We start from the raw sequence: 21,666 nt of genomic DNA on the forward strand, positions 1-21,666 counted from the left end.
AGGTTTCCCATTAATTTGTACAGTACAAAATATTCAGATACTTTCTTTTAATATAAGCTTGTGGGTGGCGCAGTGGTGCAGCGGTTAATGCTGTCGCCTCACAGCAAAAGGTTCTCCGGTTCGATTCTCGGCTGAGGTGCCTTCTGTGTGGAGTTTGCATGTTCTCCCTGCGTTCATGTCTGTTCCCTCCGGGTACTCCGGTTTCCTCCCACATTCTAAAGACATGCTTCTGGAGCATTTCTCCCCGGGCCTCTGCTGAAAACAGGATCTGTGGAACCTAGTCGGACATTCCCAGTCAACAAATTAAATAAATAAAATAAAAATAAAAAAATAAGCTTGTGACACTTTAGACTTGCAAAGCCTTTTGAAATGATCCACTTTTTACATTTGTGACATGCTGACTAAAAGCTAAACACTTTTTCCATTTAGGTTCATGACTGCCTCCACAATTGCGATAGTTAACAATGAGGTGGGGTTTATATTTCTTTTTCATCTTTACTTTCTGATGCACACTATTGGCAATCACACTAGCAGATAATGCAAACAAGCTTTTCTCATTCATAAGCATATTTGTTGTATGCTTTTCTGTAATCTCATGTGTTTGACAAATCTCATTGGCTTTGCTCAAATAAAAATCTTTTTCACTGCATCATTATTAACACCACATACAGGATAGTCTTTTATCAACTCATCTTGTCAATCACCAAATCTGCATGTTTTTGCTTTATTTCTTAAGTTGGTAATATATTTAATTTACTTCAGTTTGATGACCAGGAAAGTCCACTGGGCCAAGAAGAGCCCATTTTCAGTGGAGGCCCGGGGAGAAAAGCTCCAGTGACAACAGCAAACATACAAAACAGCATGCTAGCAGTACAATATTAAAAATTCATTTACAGAATAAGATCCTGCAATGTTCATATAAGTTACTGAGCATATGCAAGACGAGTGTCATTTTGTGTAGTCAGTCAGTATGAATGTAAGCGTGAATGGAGATGCACATGTGAATGTGTTAGAAATAACAAGTCAGTCAGTTAACATATGAAATATGAAGCAGATGTACTAGTTACAGCTCCTGATGTGTGTATGTACAGTAAATGACATGAATGCATACCCAGCTTCAGTGTCTCATTTGAATACACAAGACATAACAGTTTGAAGGGCAGTGCAGCAAAGCCACTTTGTTTCAGGTACAGAATCTACTACTCAAGGAAGGACAGACTAAAAATGGTATAAGAACTGTGGTCAGGAAGATACTTCTGAAGACAGTATAGAACATTATCAGAATTAGTGCAGACTCTTGAAAATCAGACTCCAGTGTAAAGACAGGGCAGTATTCATAATCTCAGTCAAAGCCCCACAGCAGGGTTGTTACGGTGAGGAGATGAGTGTATTCAGGCAGCAGCTGCAAGACCTAAGAGATAAATCAGGACAGCATGAATTAGTGCTGATAATGGGGTGCATGAATGCTCATATCACGACAGAGAGAACAGGTTATGAGGGCTGCCAATGTCCACATGTGGGTGGGACAACAGAAATAGAAAAGGAGAGACCATTGTGAACTTCTGCCTGTCAAATGGATCAGTGGTGGCAAACACATCGTTCAACAAGAACAACACACAAAATCAGGTACAAGAGTGAAAAAACATGCAAAGAAAAAATATGAAATAATAAATTTAAAAAATAATCTATGCACAAATACACATCCAGGTATATTAGTTCAAGTCTGGCCAAGTCTGACTTAGTCCATAGATAAGTATTATCAGTGCAGTGAGACAGAAAGGCTGCAGAATGAGTATGCGTAAGGTTGCGTGTGTTGTGTAACTCAGACTGTCCTTATTATGCCTTGATGATATCTTTTAATATCTGTACTTCCTTATTCACAATGTCTTGTGGAAATACCTGTTGCTTGTTTTTGTTCTTTGTAACACATTTCTCATATTGCATGACTGAAAAGTGCTAGTCAGTTCACTAAAAAACTCACACACACACACACACACACACACACACACACACACACACACACACACACACACACACACACACACAAAAACACTCTCAAATATATATTTTGCTTTGACAAAAGCAGAAGTGTTGCACTATATTTGCTGTTCCTTTTTAAACACTGCTAACCACTTAATGCTTCCACTGCTTCTGACACACTTCTGCAATTTTACTTAAGTCTTCATCACAAGTAAAAAAGAAAAGGTGTAAGGGTGATCTGAATTTGTGAAAAGTAGCCAGGAATCTAAGGAGAGGGATGCAAAATCAGCACAAGCTTATCAGAGATGGACAGATGCCTGAGCAGCTAATTGCTCATACAGACAGTAACATGTGAAGTCAGGGGTCTGTCCATCTCGTCCTTTTCTTGTTTGAGAAAAGTAGTTTAGTGAAGGCTAAAAATTTGTAGTTTTGTTTGGATTCTTTATTTAATTTAACTATCTTGAGCAGCCTTATCTCTCTCTCTCTCTCTCTCTCTATATATATATATATATATATATATATATATATATATATATATACTGTATAACCTGCTGCATCTCCTAATTTCTTTTTCTGTTAGCAATTTCTGCTTAAATTAACTTCCTAAACCCTCAGCTCTACTACTATAGCCATACTATAACCTCCTCTTTCCTCTCCCCCTCCCATTCTCCACACTGTTTATCTCCCCCCATTTCCTATCAATGTCTATACATTTGTCCTTTGTTTGAACAACGATTATCTTTTTGTTTTTACTCTCATATGTAGTACATTTTGACCACTGCTATCAGTGCAACCCTTAATGTTCATAATTTTTTCTTTTGTTTTTCTCTTTATAATTAATTTCATATTTGCAGTGTTGTTTTTAATAGTTTTTGTCCTGTATGTTTATCTTTACTTATGTTTGCTGGGGCTCTTTCCCCTTTGGTCTGCACTGAAAATGGGTTGCTTACTATCAATGTAATGTAAATAGTTAATAACGTATTCTTTTTACAATTATTTTGTGTTGTGATTGTTATTTAATATTTGTATATTGTCACTTTATCTTTACTTATGTTTGCTGGGGCTTTTCCCATCGGGTCTCCTCTGAACATGGGTTTGTTTTCAAAGTCAGTTGGACTAACCCGATTAACAAATGTGAAATAAATATATATATATATATATATATATATATATATATATATATATATATATATATATATATATGTTGTGACCATTTCTCAGGGTTAGTGATATTGCAGGAATTCTTACTTGCATTGTAAAGCATTTGTTATAGCACTTGAGCTCAAAGCCAATTTGTTTTACACTGAGAAGGTTCTTTTGCACTTTGGTGGGAGCAAAGAGCTAAATTCTACCCCTCCAGGGGGAACTACTGATTGATAGCTTATTGTGATTTTGCCTGATTAGCCTGAGAGTTTAACTTCATAAAAGTCTTTCATCCTACTCATATACAAGAATTACATTTTTGTGTGATTGTCTTTCATCCTACTCGTATACAAGAATTACATTTTTGTGTGATTGTCTTTCATCCTACTCGTATACAAGAATTACATTTTTGTGATTGTCTTTCATCCTACTCGTATACAAAATTACATTTTTGTGTGATTGTCTTTCATCCTACTCATACAAGAATTACATTTTGTGTGATTGTCTTTCATCCTACTCGTATACAAGAATTACATTTTTGTGTGATTGTCTTTCATCCTACTCGTATACAAGAATTACATTTTTGTGTGATTGTCTTTCATCCTACTCGTATACAAGAATTACATTTTTGTGTGATTGCTTATTTATTCAGAGCTTTCTTGTGCCTAGCTTGGACACCTGTGACTGCAAGACTATGATTGCTTTTAAACTCATCTCGACCTACAAAGCTGATATAAGTATATATTTTTTTGCACTTGCTCTAACTGTTTCACTGATGCGTAACACTTCTGTGCTGCATTTATTTATTTAGTTGAATTTATCACTCTTTTAAAGCCTGCACTTTAAAGCAACTCTACCCGTTTGTTACTGTACCGCTCTTAGGTTGTTTTAACAATATTCTGATATTTCCTGACATCCTCTGATACTGCAAAACTTGTTCAGAGTAAGTTTGCCAAACTATTTCTAAATTTTGCAAAGTTTTTGTGTGTTATGAATATTTCTCAGGGTTAGGGAACTTATTTCCAAGGATTCCTGATATTGCAGGAATTCTTACTTCTCTTGTAAAGCGTTTTAATTGCACTTCAGCTCAAAGCCAGTTTGTTTTACATTAGGATGGGTTATTTTGCACTCTTGTGCGAGCAGAGAGCTAAATTCAACACATCCAAGGTGTGAACTCCTGGTCAGTAACTTGTGTTTTTATCTGATTGACCTGAGGGTTTAACTTTATAAAAGTCTTTCATCCTGCTCGTATAAAAGCCTCGCATTTGTACATCGTACAAATCTGGTTACCCATGCTTGCATATAAGCAAACCTCTCCCGTTTGAAATCCTCTATAGGAAATACTCTTCATAGTTTCCCACTGTTCACAGCTATTCGAAGAGCTTTCAGTTTGTATAGAGGCTACAACTGCAGGTCATCTAATAGTATACTACTAAACAATCTCATGTTGACCTTTAAGTGAATCTCCCTTACCCTTTCCCATAGGTTCATAGGTTGGTACTAGGCTATCGGCCCTAGGGCCTATACAAGCCTTGTGTTTCTTATCTTTACAAAGCAATGAAATGACCCTAGCTGACTCTCTGACTCATATTTTCAATGAACTGCTCTACATCTCTCTAACACCTATAAAATATGTACTGTACCCCATCTCTCTATAATGTGTTATACATATTGTTCTTAATTTTGTCAGAAATATGCATAAAGAAATCTGTTTCAGAATGTTATAGCATATGTATTAACATTAGTATCTCTGTATTATTCATGTATATGCAGCAATATTAAGTATGTCTTGTTATTATTGTATTATGTGTTGTGTCATAAATGTGAAGCTTTTCTCCCCGGGCCTCTGCTAAAAATGGATTTTTGTGAGGTCAGACTTTCCTGCTAACCAAATGTAAAATAAAATAAAAAATAAAATAGACTAGATTCAGAACTGCTGAATCTACATTTTTGGTAACACCGTACCCTTAAACCAGCCATCTTAGATTAAGAGGGCCTCCCTGCACCCTTGTGGCAGACGTGTGCACCTTAGGACCCATCTGAGTTGGGGATTGATGGAGAAAGTCTTAGTTTGGGATTTTCCCATTGGTAGTTGTGTTGAAACTGTTTAGATTTGTCTGTATACACACCTCACATCTCTGTGGTTTGAGTTCAGTTTACCAGAACTGCTCAACATTTGGCAACTTTAGCCAGAGGTCTGGAGTGCATCTGTACTGATATTATAGACATCCACTCAAAAAAAAAGCTGAAAAATAAGTATATTTTAAGCCAGTAATGCACATTGTTAACTGTATTTAATTGAGATTGATGTTTCTTTTTTCCTGTTTGTGACTAAGTTCAGCCCATTTCCTTTCAAATACCATATTCAGAAAAAGCTTTCCACAATGAACAGGCAGTTTCCCATCAGATCTGCTGCCAGATTGACTGATATGGGCATCTTAAGACAATGCAGCAATTGCTTCATGTATACTGACAACTATTTACTCCTAAAGCAAACTAACACCTATGTGAGAAATGCAAATACATTGTGGAATTGAAGTCAATTCTCTCATGTAAAAACAGGTTGTCAGCACACACACTTTACCCCTCATGTAAACATCACCTTTTACACAAAACAAGGTCACAACCAGGGTTGCCAGATTTCCAATCAGCCAGGTAGGGACGACAAAAAAAAAAAGTGAAGAGCCAAAAAAAAATGTTTTTAATGCATTGCAGTTCCACATTCAACACAAGTAGCTCCGTGTTTAGCGATTTTTGATTAGCCCGTATACCGGCATATGGGCTAATCAAAATCACTACACGAACTTCTGTTTAATGCAGAACACAAGAAGCTCCGTGTTTACCGATTTTTGATTGGCCTGTATGCCAGGTATACGGGCCAATCAAAAAAAAAAAAACAAAGCAGAGGCTGGCCGGGATTTAAACCGGCAGGGCGGAACTCAGGATCAGGCTGCTGATCTCGGGACAGTCCAGACCAAAAAGGGACATCTGGCAACCCTGGTCACAACACATAAACCCACATATGTGGAGGTACTCACTAAAACCCTACCAAAAGAACAGAGACCTCCCAAAAGCACACCATCCACACTCACCACTAAGCATAAAGAAACCACTACACATATTTACACACTCACCCATGTTTCAACAAATAAGGCCCTAAGACAAAACACATCAAATGTCTTGGTCATAGGTGACTCCATAGTGAGACAAAAAGATGCCCCCCTCACTAGTCTGGACAAGGAGAAGGTCATGGCCAGCTGCCCATCAGGTGGCAGGATCTGACAAATCATGCATGCAGTCAAGTCACTTAACATCAAGTACCATTATAACTCTGTTATTGTTCATGCTGGAGTGAATGACTTGAGATATACCTCTCTGGACTACTGGAAGAGAAACATGACAGAACTCTCTGATTATATGTCCCAGACAGGTATGTGCCTACCCTAAGCAGTATTCTACCCTAACCCAGGATAATTCCATGATATAAACAAAAACAAAATTGACTTAAGCAATTGGCTCAGTTTCTGGTGTCACTCTAAATGGGATCCAATATCTGTCAGCTTGGGATGATATCGTGGACAGACCTTGCTGCTTTGCTTGAAATGGTCTTCACCTGTCCCCCTTGGCTTTCAGATATTGGCAAAGGCCCTTGCCTACCCACATAGTGCCTTTTTTAGGCCATGTCAAAAAAACAAATTTTCCAACATAACAAAATTTAATTGAGACAAACTCAGGGTCATGTTGCTTAATGCTAAGAGTTTAAACATGAAATTGTACTCCTTGGAAGCACTCATCACCTTGGAGAATGCTGGTATCTGTGCAGTTACCAAGACATGGTTTAAGGGCGCTGAGAGCACCCGAGCCATGCAATGTTACAGTGCCTTCCAAACATTCAGACCTCAAAATTAGCATGAAGGAACCGAAGGTGGAGGTGTTTCCATCTTCATTAAAATGAGATACACTTTGAGACTGGTCAAACAGCATGACTCTCTCAGACTACTCCAACAATTGGGAAAGTACCATACCACATTATTGCTAGCTATAGATCCATCAGCATGAACCAAGATAAGCACACCACCTACCTCGATTTACTAGAATCCTTTGCCATACAGCCCAGTACCTTAATCATGCGAGATTTCAACTATCCTTATAGCTTTATAGGTTGGTACTAGCCCTAGGGCCTATACAAGCCTAGCCATAACAATTCCCTGGCTATTTCTTCCCACAATATTTGCTTCTCTGTACCCCTGTCTAGCAGCGTGACTGACGTGATCCCCAGGGTGAATTTCCTATCGCCCATCCAATTATCAAGGTTCCTTTTGAAGAGGGCCAAGGAGGCACTCTGCTTGATATATGTGATCAGTCTATTCCAGAGTTTGGAGAATCTCTGGGTCAGGAACCTATCCCTCCAGCATGTTTTGTTCATTGTGATGACAAGGTTTAGATCCCTGGACCGTGTGACTCTGAGGGATTGGGATTTCTTTAAGTGTAGCATGTCCAACAGCTCTGGGTTTGACATGGCCTTGTATGTTATGCAGAGATCGCCTCTGAGTAGACGATATGCGACAGAGTATAGCTGAAGTTTTTTTAGATGGTCAGTATAGGGCATCTGCTTTAGGCCTGTGATTCTTTTAGTGAGGTATTTCTGCGGCCTTTCCGGTTGTTGCAGATGTCTTGAGAGGTACATACCAAATGGGGCATTGTATTCTATAATGGGTCTGATGAGGGATGAGTACAGTGGGACAATGACCTCCTTTTTTCTGGATGAAAAGCCCTTACTGATGAGGCGTGTCACATAGAAGGATTTCCTGACTGTTGGGGCAATGTGGTTATAGAAGGTGAGACCACTGTCCACCTGTGTCCCTAAATCTCTTATCACACTTTCGGTGTTTTGTGTACTGCCACCTATGTGGTAATTCACGGGTACATGTTTTTTCGCAAAGGGGATGACTATACATTTCTTGGCATTGAGCTTGAGCCCATGGCTCTGGCACCAAACATCTATTTCTGTAAGGCCCTTTTGTAGAATATCCACATCATTTGGGGATTCAATAATGGCTCCCAGTTTGGAGTCATCTGCAAACATTGTTAGCCAGAGTCCCTTAGTGTTGGCCTGTACTTCAGAGAAGTAGATGTCAAACAAGAGCAGTCCCAGGACTGAACCCTGAGGTACTCCACTTGTCACTTGTCTGGAGCTGGATTTGGAGTTGGCTACTTTTACATTGTGGGTTCTGTCAGTAAGCTAGTTGGCAACTGATCGAGTGAAGTAGGGATTAATGCCCAGCTTAGTAAGTTTATCTATGATTCCGGAGTGGGGGATGGTGTTGAAGGCTTTGGCGAGGTCCAGATAGGCTGTGTGGACTGCCTTATTCTTGTCCACAGCTCTGGAGACTGATTTGAAGAAGTCAATCAGGTTCAAAAGACAAGATCGGCACTTCACAAACCCAAACTGGGTGGGGTTCAGTGTTTGAAGGTTGCAAATGTCTTTGTTTATAAGTTCCATGATAATACGTTCCATGGCCTTGCAGATCAGGATCATCAGACTGATGGGGCAGTAGTTCCCATGATCCAAGGTGGATCCCCCCTTGTGACATGAGATAACTGTAGCTGTGCACCACTCAGTGGGCACGGAGCCTGAGGTGAGGCTATGACTAAACATGACACTTAGGTGAGGTGCCAGTTAATTTTGTAGTCCAACAGCTTGGGATGTTGTCTGGTCCCATGGATGCTGTATTTTTAGTTTTGGATAGTGTGTTTTTTTACCTGTGTGGCCGTTATTACCGGAATTTGGCAATCTTTCAGTATTGAGATGGGCCCTTTAGGGGGTGAGGGGGGTGAAGCTGGAACTGAATCTATCTGCCAGGATATTGGCAATATCCTTGGGATCAGTATATTTAATGCTTTCTATAGACTGGGGGACATACATGAGCAAAAACACCCTTGCCCAGAGTCTCCTGGACTTTGTTAACACAAATGCTCTAGAACAGATACTCTGCACCCTTACTAGGGGTCTAATGTTCTGAACATAATACTCACCACCATGGGGCGGTCACTGTACTTCCCCATGTGTGATGCCCTCCCTGATTAGGTTAGACCACAAATCAGTCTCGTTTGAAGCAACTACCAAAGCTGACACCCTCACAGGAACAAAAATGATTAAAAACTTCACCAAAGCTGTGATGGCATAAAAAGCTTCATACCACCCACAATCACAGACATCAGTAATCACTATGCAGAAATGTATGCAAATGCCCTGTACAAAGAGTTAAGTAACTGCATAAACTGTGCTGTACCTAACCAGATCAAAACCAGGTCTTCCCGTAAAAGCAAGCCACCATGGTGGACTTCGAGTATAAACAGATTGTATAACAAAGCAGAGGGAGATCACTCTGCAGAAGAAGAGTTTCCTCCTAAGCCTAAACAAGAAAATCAGAAATCGTGTAAAGTCTTCTGAAGCAAATTATGAATAACATTGTATCCTTAGCCAAGGATAATCATAAGGCATTCTTTAACTATGCCTGTAGTATAAAAGGGAATACCCAGCTATGTACCAAACGTGTTGTACATGTTGTACCATGTACAAACTTGTTGTACATGGGATCACTCATACTACACCGGAAAATATTGCCAACCTGCTAGCTGGCAGATTCAGTGCAAACTTCACCCCCCCATCCCAACCTACCATATCCCAAAGCATATCTAACACCAGCCCTCTGCCTAGTATCTCTAGAGAACAGGTCATCTCCCCGCTCACTAAGGCCAAAAACACACCCTCAATGGGACAAGATAATATTCCAGGTTTTTTACTAAACAATCTAAAACAAGAGCTAGCATATCCACGTGCTGTTCAGCTAAATCATAGCCTGAGAACTGGGTATGTTCCCTAAGAATGGAGAACAGCAACAGTAACCCCTCTGCAGAAAGGGGGGCCATCAACTGACCCTGGAAACTACAAACCCATAAGTCTAACCAACCTCTTCTGCAAAGCCATGGAAAGAATTATCATGGACTTTATCAACAAGGACATAGGTGACCTCCAAATGCGGGACTAAACCCAGTTTGGCTTCATTAAGGGTAGATCATGCTTGTTAAACCTGGTAGACTTCTATGATAATGTCACCAAAGCCATAGATGAAGGTAAGATACTACACGCTTCCTATCTTGACCTTGCCGAGAAAGGCTTTCAACGCAATTCCCCACTCTGGCATAATTGAGAAACTCTCCCAGATAGGGATTAACCATTACTTTACTAGATGGGTAGCCAATTGGCTCACTGGTAGAACAGACTTTGTCAAAATTGGAGACTCCATCTTCACAAGTAGACCCATCACCAGTGAAGTAACACAGGGGTCTGTGCTGGCCCCTTACTATTTGGCATCTATTTCTCAGAATATCCAGGCCAGAGTAGATGGTCTTTGGCTCACTAAGTTCGCTGATAATTACAAACTGGGAGTAATCATTGAGTCCCCCAACTATGTCAACATATTACAAGAAGGGCTAACACAAACAAATGATTGGTGCCAAAGCAATGGTCTAAAACTAAATGCAAAAAATGCATTATTATTTCCTTTGACAAAATGGAATTCCCTACAAATTACAATATCGACATCACTCCCTCCCCTGAGTTCCAACCCAGTGGTGCGAGACTTGGGAACATAGGTTGATTGCAATCCGAACTTTGACCACCAAGTTTCCAGAGTGGTAAGGAAAGCCTTCTATGTAGTGCACTTCATAAGCAAGGGCATAGCATCCAGGTCAAGGAATGTTATAACTCCACTGTACTCAACCCTCATCAGACCACTAGTAGAGTATAATACATGTACCTCACCAGACGCCTACAGCAGCTGGAGAGACCACAGGTTTCTCACTAAGAAAATACAGGGACTCCAAACCATAACCTATGTGGACAGGCTGAAAGCCCTGTCACTTTACTCTGTATCTTATAGGCTGCTGAGTGGTGAGTTGTCCCTGGCCAATAGGACAATCTGCAGTCCTGCCCTAATGGAAATGCTGCACATGTGCAAGTCAAATGGCACAAGAGTGAGTCGCTCTAGGTATCTCAACCTATCTTGTGACATTAACAGATCATGCTGGAGAGACAGCTAAATCTCCCAGAGACTGCCACTTCTTCAGAACAGACTCCCTATTCACATAAAACAGAGGTCTTCACTGTCCATATTCAAACACAACCTAGATAATTGGATAGAAAACTACAACAAATTCACCCCTGGGGTGGCACCCATGTCCCTCATGGACAGGGGTAGCCGGTATTTATCACAGACCTGCTCTGTTCATTCATTTGTTCTGCGAACTACCCAAAAAAGAACAAATGGGGATATTTGGGATTAACATGGCTAGGCTTGTAAAGGATTTAGGGCCGCTAGCCTAGTAACCTCCTATGAACTTATGAACCTATATAGGACAGGTGGATAGCTTATGTTGCCTTTGTGATGTATGAAAGAATGAAGCTAGCATGCACCACAGAAACACAAACCTATCTTTTTTCTGTTAAATTTTCTCTGGCAACACTATTTGTTTAATAGATGCACTTGTGGAAGTGTTTTTATTTTTGGTATTATCTGACCATGCGTATGCATCTGTAAGTGCATTAGAAAGATGTGCAATCATCTGTTGAAGTTTTCAGCATACAGTCAAGCTGCAGGTGTTGTACAAGAGATTCTGCATGAGGCAATTGGGTGGCAAAGCATGAATTCAAAGATAATGCAGGACACACTATAGGAGTGAATGAGATAAAACTTGTTTACCAGGGTAGAACACTGATTGCAAGTGGCCAACTTCAGTTTCAGCTTGAGAATACAATGGAAGTCAGAATTACATTTCGTGAGAGATAGGAAATATATAATAAAAATGTACATTGGTAAAATACCATCATCCACTAATAAAAAATATAGCAAATATATATAATTTCAAACACTATTTACAATAAGTCAAAACAAATCTTATGTAGAAAGGAGGTGCCCGTATGGCAATTACAGCTTTGCATTGTCCAAGTCAGAATGACAAGATAGATAAGCGGAATGAAGGATGTTATAAAGAGTTTATTGTGAGTAGTCTGAAGAAGTTATATTAAGCAAATAATTACGTGAGTGAGAAGGGTTGATTGGTGCAATTAACTTGCCATCTTAGGGACAGAACAGTGTTACTAATAAAAAAAATGAGAGTGCTATATCTTAGGTTAGATGATATGGCTAGATGTCATACAGGGACATTTGGCTGATCAGAGGAGGTGGACCTGTAGCTGAGTCCGAAATTCTGGGTAAGATGAGGCATCTTTTATTTGTGGGGGGAATACATTCCCAGAGGTTTGCACCTGTTATATAGAAACAAGTGATTTGCACAATGGACTTTAGTTTTGGGGTTGCATTGTGAGGGCAGATTGGATGGGGTTTTGGAGGCTGTAAGAGGAAGGTTGTATAATTAGTTTTCTGCTAGGGCTCAGAAGGTCTGGTTCATTAATAGGTTGAACAGTTGGCATCCTAGAAGGTCAACCCTTTCTTGGACAGGCATCCATTTTGCTTTTTTTACTGTTTTATAGTGGTGTTGATTTTTAGGCAACTGGGTAATACATTTACAAATGTTATTGGTTATTGCTTAAATGTGTGTGGAGTTTGTTTTTGATGATGAGATCATGAGGGGAAAGACACATTTAAATTGAAAGAGTAGAATGCCTTTGCCTATGTCTAATCTGGAGGGTTTTGTATGAAAAGTTCATAGCCAGCTATGAGGCTATCAATCTGCAGACTATTACAAACCTAGTTAATAACCAGAGGTCAGAATCAAATCCAGCACCTTGTGTTTAAGAGAGTAAGACTTGACAAATTATGCCAACACTCCCTATGGAGATTTTATTTGCCGAAAATAGTAAAGACTTTAACCTTTTTCTCTTGTGTAGATGACGTGAAGGAAGAAATTAAGGGAGGAGTTAACTCAAATGCAAAAGTATTTATAAGATGCAGGATGCCCTGTGGGGATGTTGTTTTGCTCATATATATGCAAAAAGAGTTTTGTGTTTTTTAAGTTTTTGTTTCCCTGCCAAAAATCATAGTTTTGGGTCAGATGGAGTTGAGAAGAGGGCTTTTTAGAAATCCAGTGGAACAGAGCTATGAAATTTGCTTGCATATGTGTCAAAATGTTGGGTACTGAATTGTTTGAACAAAATGCTACCTTGCCATCTACACATAGAAGGAAAGGGAGAAGAGGTGGGTCAAAAGTAAGTTTATTTATAAAGATAAAAAATAGTAACGGAGCAGTTATGGAGCATTGTGATATTTTGGAAGACTTACTGATGGGAAATTGTAGTATGAATTTTGATGGGGAAGCAGTGATTGATGAAGTAATTTTAAAACCAAGATAAGTAATGCTTATTTGTAATAGGTAATGGAAGAGGATATTGTGGTTAGCAAGGACAAAGGTTTTTGTAAGGTCAATAAAGATGTTGCCAGTGAGCTGGTCTCTGTCCATAGCTATAGCAGTTCATCACTCAGGGTCATTGGGCTGTTAGTGTGCCAAAACCAGAACAGAACTTGTGTTGTCTACGCATGATGAGGTCAGAGGTAGTAATGTTTGAGTGAGCTGAGCTTATAAAATTTTTTAGAAGCAGTTTGCCTAGAGTAGGGAAGATACAGACTGGCCTATAAAGGGAATTTCACCTGGGGTTAGACTGCATTGGGACTGGCCAGATAATGGCTATATCCAATATATCTGCCATGATATTCTGTGTTAGGCAGACACTGATGCTATGTTGCCGGAGTTTACAAAGAAATCCCTACAGTAGTAAATGAATCATAGATAGTAGCCATCTGCACCTGGTGGGCTGCAGGTTTTATTTGTTACAGAAGAGTTTCTAAATATCTTGTTTTGACTTGTTTAAACTAAAATTGTGGAATGCAGAGGGGTGGTTTTGGAGGCGAGATAAGGTTAGTGTACATGTTCAATGGGATGGAGAATTCAGAGAGGAAGTCAGTGAGAGATAAAGAGGGGGGCAGGATGCACAAATTGCTTTTGGTGGGTTATTTTGAACAACCCTTCCTATGAATTAATTTGCTTCTTTTCAGAGCTGTTTTGCTGATTTTGAAAAGGAGTTTTGAAATGTTTTCATATGCTGGGTTTTTTTTTGTATTGCTGGTTTTAAGAGGTTTCTGAGTTGGATATATTGTTGCCTATTGATAGGAGACAGGATGTTTTTCCATGCCTGCCATGCATAACCTCTATACTTTTAAGGGATATCAACCAGGAATTAGTCAATTATTTATTTTTGGTTCGTAGAATCAAGAAGTTATATGGAAGCTTGTACCCCAAAAGGATGTCAGTCTACTTGGCTCATGCTTGTTCCCCCTTTCCGTGGCCCCTAAATGCTGGGGAAGAAGGTGAGACAAATAGAGCAGTGGAGGAAATAAGCTAGATGGTCTGTAATGAGGAGAGAAGACAAAGACAGAAAAAATGTAATGCAGAGTCTTTGTTTTGTTTTAAAGTTCCAGACCCTCGAAAATGTAAACTTTTCATTTTTCTTCCAGCATAAAACAGCTATAATAAAACTTAACATGTGGTCTCCTTCTGCTATAACAAATTATCAACATCTTTTTTCATTGGTTTCTGCCAACTTCTTCCAAATTTGAGAATAGTATTCCATGATCACCTACTGAATCTATCATGTTTAACTACAGCATTAAAGTCAAAGTTCTAAGTAATCAGCCAGTGATGTCCTAAAATGTATTCCTCTAACAATCCCTGAAGGTTCTCCCACTGAGGAAGCCTTGGCAAACCTAAACCTCAGCTTTCATGATGGCATATGCATACACGATATACAAGCACACATTGTCCATTTGTAATACTCTGCAGATTCATATGTTAACAGTCCAGGGGTGGCACCTGAGCTGTATTAGTTAATTCCTTAAGGAAAATGCAAGGTAGGAGATGTCCTTTGAGAGGCGACATGCAAAAGCATTGATGTAAGACTACAGTGAATACGCTGATAATTTACAGAAGTAGCTAAACTCCATCCCTTCACAATCCATCACATTGGTCAGAGTCTGTTGCTAAAAATATAAGCTTTAAAATCATGAATTTGATTATGCAACATAGAGGTAAGGCCAGCCAAGTCACATGCATATCTAAAAAAAGTTTTTTTTTTTTTTTAAATCTTATTAGCTTCTTGTTTTGCTGAAAGGAGCAAGGAAATGGTGTTGTGGTCATGTGAGAGGTGTGTTGGTAGGACTTCTGCATCTGTGCTATCCTCAGTCACATGACAAATAAGATCAAGGAGCAGAGGCAGCTTGAATCAAACATGTTGAGAATGGGTGAGACAACTGGAGAACTACACTGCAGGGAAAAAAAAATAATAAAAAAACTATGAACTGATTATATTGCATGTGTACTGAGAGCAAGTAACTGGAGGACTACCTCATGAACTAATACACAGATAACTGATAATTTAGGTGCAAAAAGGTAATTTCACAGTGTGACCTCAAAAGTCTCCACTTGGATCATATGTCATGAAAATGCTTCCCCGAAGAAAAAGATTTCAAAGACTGGCGTGTTATAACATCAGCCCAAAATAAATTACAACTGCATACGTCTATGTATCTTATATAGCTGCTACCTAGATAGTTAGTGGTATTATGAACTGAGACACTATTCAGGGGCACAGCTTCCTGAAAAGATGGCGGTACTATGCACTGGGCCATGTGTGTAGGCACTGTTGCCTCTCTGGAGGGCACTGGAGGTACTATTTTCTGCGGCACGTCTAAAAGTACTATTGTTAAAGGGATATTATGGGAACTGTATATATCGAGACAAAAAAGTACAAAGGACATCCAAAAGCTATTTTAGCCAATCAGCAGTTTGATAACTAAGTCATAAGGTAGAAAAGCAGATATTTTCTATCTCAAACCACTTTGATCATTTAGCATGCATTTTACTTTAGCAGATAAAGACCATAGCCAAAGCCGATGGTAATAGGTAGTGAGTGATGTGCATTTTCCAAGCTCCTGAATTTGAGTGTGTTTGTGGCTTGGCAGGGACATACCCTCAAAAGTGACAGGACATCTGGAAAACATGGACCTGAGCAGGTGCAAGGCTGACATCAGAACTGAGATGATCCCATAAATGCACAAAGAGAGGCACAACTGAAGAAAGAAAATAATGTTGTGGGTTTATCTGCAACGTTTCTTCCCAAAAGTCAAAGCAGTACTTTGTAAATAAAGATCTCTGCTCTTTCAGTACACCCGACATTTTATAACTCAGTTGATGATGTCAGAAGGTTGAACCCATCCCTTATGACATGGAAACTATAGACTTTTTATTTGAATGAGTTTTTTTTATTTGCTTTTTTGTTTTCTGAAACAACTTTATGTTCTTAATGTATAAAATTTTGTTGCAAATCAGCATCTATTGCCTCACTCCTACTGTTACATGACATATGAAAACAAAACCATCAGTGCTAATTGTTGCATTACAGTTGAAATACATGTATCCTATAAAATGCAGACTATGTTATTCATAATACTGAAACAGCTTTCTTTTACTAGGTACCGCTGCATTGTTACTCCATTCAGAGGTTGCGTTGCTGTCGGCATTTGTTGGTCAACATCAGCCCTACTTGGAATGCTTCCGATATTTGGGTGGCACAACAGAGAAACAATAAAGACAGAACAAAATTCAACTGATGACCACATAAAGTGTGAATTTGGATCTGTTATAAAGCTGGAATATATGATGTTCTTTAACGTTCTGGGATGGTTTTTCCCTCTAACTATCATGATTATGTTATATGCAGCAGTGTTCTACATCATTAGGAAACAGTTCAGCTTCAAGACAGAAAATGGACAGCAGTCCATAAATTACTATAAGAAGGAGATGAAACTTGCTAAATCCTTGTCTCTAGTGCTGCTTTTATTTGCATTAACATTTATACCTATGCATGCGATGAATATCATAGAGTATGCCTGCTCTGCTAATATTAAGAAATCTATCAAATATACAGGTATTATTTTATCACATTTAAACTCAGCAGTAAATCCTGTAGTTTATGCATTCAGGATAAAAAAGTTTCGGAGAGTATTCATCAGGATTGGAAGCTTGAATATTAGTAATATGAATGTCAAGCAGAAGAGACTGAATGCCCAGTTTAGCTCGGATGACAATTTAGACAGCAATAGAACCTATGAATTAACAAAAAATTCCACAGAAAAACAAGGGAAATGAATGTCCCCCTGTAGACACAGACTTCTTAATATACAAATACAGAATTCATTAATTTTCAAAAATGTGGTTTATCCTATTCAAATTTATGTGGCAGCTGAATGTTAGTCCAGCAATCTGCAGGCATAAGGCAGACAAGCAATCCTGCATGAGATGCAGGTGCATACATGTAGACACACGTATACACTCTGCGGGTTAAGGGAGATCACCAATCCTACAAACATATACCCATGCATTTAGGTATACACACAACTCACACATATACTTATAACTGCACTAGTATGCATACACACACGTCACACGCACACACAACCACACACGCACGCACACACACCACACACGCACACACACTTCTGCTCCCTAACTAAAGTCTGTGCACACAACACACTGTGTGCATGCTTTGTATTGTGTGTGCAGGAATGAAGGGATGCAAGAGGGAGGACAGATGATATTGACAACGGGAGGAAAAACAGTACGGCAGGAGAGAACGACAGATGAATCATGCGAGAGTCTCACCACAGACAAAACAGGCACATTGCGATGGTTGCTGATTATTCATTTAACCCACACAGCTCCAGTGTTAGGATTTCTGTTGTGCTGAAGGAGTTATTTCTTAAAATGGGTAGCACTAGTTATAAAATGGAGGCGTGAATGCCAGGACTTAGTGATGCAACTGCTAAATCTGGATTTCTCATACTTTCTGCAGGTTCTGTGAGCCTCCACTTTAAAGCCATTTTTGGCCAGTTTATCCCCCTGGGTACAGATGACTTTGTAGGAGAAAGGATAAAGGAATGGTGATGATTACTGCAATGCAGGCTGTGAGTCAGGCACAATTAGCACATTGAAATGCTGCATTGCAACTCAGACCATCTGGATTTTAAGTTTTTATACTGTTGCTCTCTGAAGAAGGCATTTGTAACAAACATGGTACGTGTGAGCTTTTCTCATGTTGTGCAAGCTTCCGTCCTTACTGAGTTCCACATTGAGATCACATACTCTGTAAGAATGGATTCCTCTATAATTCCAGTTGAAACAAGTTATAAAATGAATATGCAGCATCCATTTAATTTGGTATGTTTTCTACTGTAAGTAGCCTCTGAACCAGGGATGTCAGAAACTGCTCAAAAGCAGTTCTTCCATGAAAACTTGTGTTTTTTTGTATTTTGTGTATTTAAGCTCTTGCTTTTATGCAGTTTTAGCCAATCAATGACATTTAGAGTAGTATATTTCTAATTAATCATTGGAGACACACGTTTCCCTGTGACGACAGACTCCAGATTAATCAAATTGATGTTCATAGGTTCATAGGTAGGTACTAGGCTATCGGCTCTAGAGCCCATACAAGCCTAGCCAAAAAAATGTACCCTGACTTTCGCCATCCAAGAAAATTATTTTCCTGTGCCCCTGTTGAGCAGAGCCACAGAAGTGATCCCCGGGGTGGATTTCCCATTTCCCATCCAATCATCAAGATTTTTCTTGAAGAGTGCTAATGAGGAGCTTTGTTTGATATAGATAGGTAGTCTGTTCCAGAGTATGGGAAGTCTCTGGGACAGGAATCTATCCCTCCAGCATGTTCTGTTTATGGTGGTGACAAGGTTTTGGTCCCTAGAGCATGTAGCTCGGAGGGATTGGGATTTCTTTAAGTGGAGCATGTCCAACAGCTCTGGGTTTGACATAGCTTTGTATGTTAGGCAGAGATCGCCCCTGAGTAGGGGATATGCGATGGAGTAAAGCTGTAGTTTTTTGAGACGGTCTGCATAGGGCATCTGTTTGAGGCCAGTAATCCTCTTTGTGAGGTATTTCTGTGGTCTTTCCAGTTGTTGTAGATGTCTTGTGAGATACATACCAAAAGGGGCATTGTACTCTATAATGGGTTTAATGAGTAATGAGTGGAGGGGGACAATGACCTCTTTTGAGAATCCTTTTGTGATGAGATGAGCCACGTAGAAGGATTTCCTGACCACTGTGGCGATGTGATTATCAAAGGAGACACTACTGTCCACCTGTGTCCCAAGGTCTCTTATCACATTTTTGGCATTAAGTAGACTACCAGCTATGTGGTAGTTCATGGGTACAGAGTTTTTACCAAAGGGGATGACAATACACTTTTTGGCATTGAGCTTCAGGCCATGGCTTTGACACCAGGTATCTGTCTCAGTGAAGCCCTTTTGTAGTTTGTCCACATCATTAGGAGTTTCGATTATGGCTCCTAGTTTGCAGTGATCTGCAAACTTTGTTAGCCAAAGACCTCCTGTGTTGGCCTGCACTTCAGAGAAGTAAATACCAAACAGGAGAGGACCCAGGACTGAACCCTGTGGTACTCCACTTGTCACTGGTATGATGTTGGATTTGGAATCCGCTACTTTCACAGTGTGGGTTCTGTCCGTGAGTCAGTTGGCAACCCATCTTGTGACATAGGGATTTATACCTAGTTTAGTGAGCTTATCTATAATTCCAGAGTGGGGGATGGTGCTGAAAGCCTGGGCAAGATCTAGATAAGCTGTGTGAACCATTTTACCCTCATCTATGGCTTTGGTGACTGCTTCAAAGAAGTCAATCAGGTTTAGGAGACATGATCTGCCTTTTACAAATCCAAACAGGGTAGGGTCCAGAGTTTGGAGATTACCGGTGTCTTTTTTTATGAGTTCCATGATGATATATTCCATGGCCTTGCAGACCAGGCTCATCAGGCTAATGGGGCGGTAGTTCCCGGGGTCCTTCGTGGCTCCCCCTTTGTGGAGTGGGATAACCGTCACGGTGCGCCATTCAGTGGGTACAAAGCCTGAGGTAAGGCTATGATTGAACATGGTACTTAGGTAGGGTGCCAGTTCATTCTGTAGTTCATGTAGAACGCAGCCAGGGATATTGTCAGGTCCCATGGACACTGTGTTCTTGGCTTTGGAGAGTGTGTTTTTCACCTATGCAGCCGTGATTATAGGAACTTTGCATTCTTCCGGTATAGAGATGGGCCCTCTAGGGGGTGAGGGGGGGGGGTAAAGTTAGCACTGAACCTATCTGCTAGGATGTTGGCAATATCATATCATGTTAAAGTAAGAGCCAGACCTTTCTAAATTAAGATTGGTGTAAGTGGTTTCCATTCCACAAGTTTCACCTGATATACACCTCATACTAAAGGTACTGTGGACACATGGGGATTCCCATAAAAGAAACACTGAGGATTGGTTGCTTAATATTTTTGGCATGATGCCAGCTAATTTAGTATTGGAGAGAAGTGTTTAGAATCCAGTTTATTGTTACCACAAAACTGATCCTGTAAATAATCTGAGTAGGAGAAGTAATGTAATGAATCATTCTAAAGTTATTTGGTCATGATGTTTAGAAATAGCACCATCACCATCCCAGTTATTTCTTATCTGTAATTATTTATCTTATCAAGAGTTTCTACAAGCAAGTTCTGGGGTTGATAGCTGAAATATGAAGTAGCTACAAAATGCCAAGGCTAAAGCTCACAAAACTTTGATGAATTTGATTTGATGAATATGCTTCACCTCAAAAAATCTAGATCCGTCAGAGCCACAAGGGCGGGAGAATTAAACCTCGACACAGCTATTAATAGGACGTGCTGGAGGGATAGATTCTTCACCCAAAGACTCCCTATGCTGTGGAATAAAATCCCGGTATATGTGAGGCAGAGCACCTCGCTGGCCTTGTTCAAGAGAAATCTTGACCAATGGATGGGAGATCGCAGATATACCCCAGGGATTACCTCAGTGTCACTGCTCGACAGAGGCACAGCAAAATAATGGGTATAGTTCCCCATACTAAAGGGGTGGCGTAAGCCACAAAACTATGGGCTAGGCTTGTAAATGCCCTTGGGCAGATAGCCTAGTATGAACCTATGAACCTATGAACCTATAAAACAGGCATCTTTACCTTTCTTCAACATGGAGGTATTAGCATAGCTCCACCCCTTCTCCCATCCTGCTCTTTGCAACAAATAATTTCCAGCTGTTCAGTAATGTAAGGGAACATATTGTGCTCTTTCTGCGGCTTTAGCCTGATACCTGCATTGTCAGTAATAAAAAGTTACAGATTTCAGCAATAATCGTATAGCATGGGTTTCCGGCACTTATGTTAACCAGCTTTAACCCACCTGCATTATCCAGGTTCCTTCCCCAGATGAGAAAAGCTTTATGTTTATAAAAGTAGGACAAAGCAGGGCTAGGCTTTGAGTGGATGTTTACTAAGTAAGCAGGGCAAAAGCCACAGTGACTTTTCCTCGTACGTTTTGGCAGGAGTGAGTTGCGAAGCGAAAATGATGGTTGAGTTTTTTTTTTCAAGACGTGCCTAAAATCACAAACT

The 21,666-nt window shown here is 39.9% G+C and overlaps 1 protein-coding gene across 1 annotated transcript in view; it reads left to right on the top strand.

The window, feature by feature from the left end:
- The window catches only part of LOC122791027 (adenosine receptor A1-like), a 384,156-nt gene extending 366,502 nt beyond the window's left edge, over nt 1–17,654 (top strand). The window contains exon 2 of the mRNA XM_044058791.1: nt 16,671–17,654. Within this exon, the coding sequence (XP_043914726.1) occupies nt 16,671–17,346 (676 nt within the window). The 3' untranslated portion in view covers nt 17,347–17,654. The remainder of the gene's footprint in view (nt 1–16,670) is intronic.
- Nucleotides 17,655–21,666: the final 4,012 nt, after the last annotated feature.

The sequence above is a fragment of the Protopterus annectens genome, chromosome 16.part0 (genome assembly GCF_019279795.1).
Source record: "Protopterus annectens isolate FY-2018-M chromosome 16.part0, PAN1.0, whole genome shotgun sequence".
In the NCBI taxonomy this organism is placed as follows: domain Eukaryota; kingdom Metazoa; phylum Chordata; order Ceratodontiformes; family Protopteridae; genus Protopterus; species Protopterus annectens.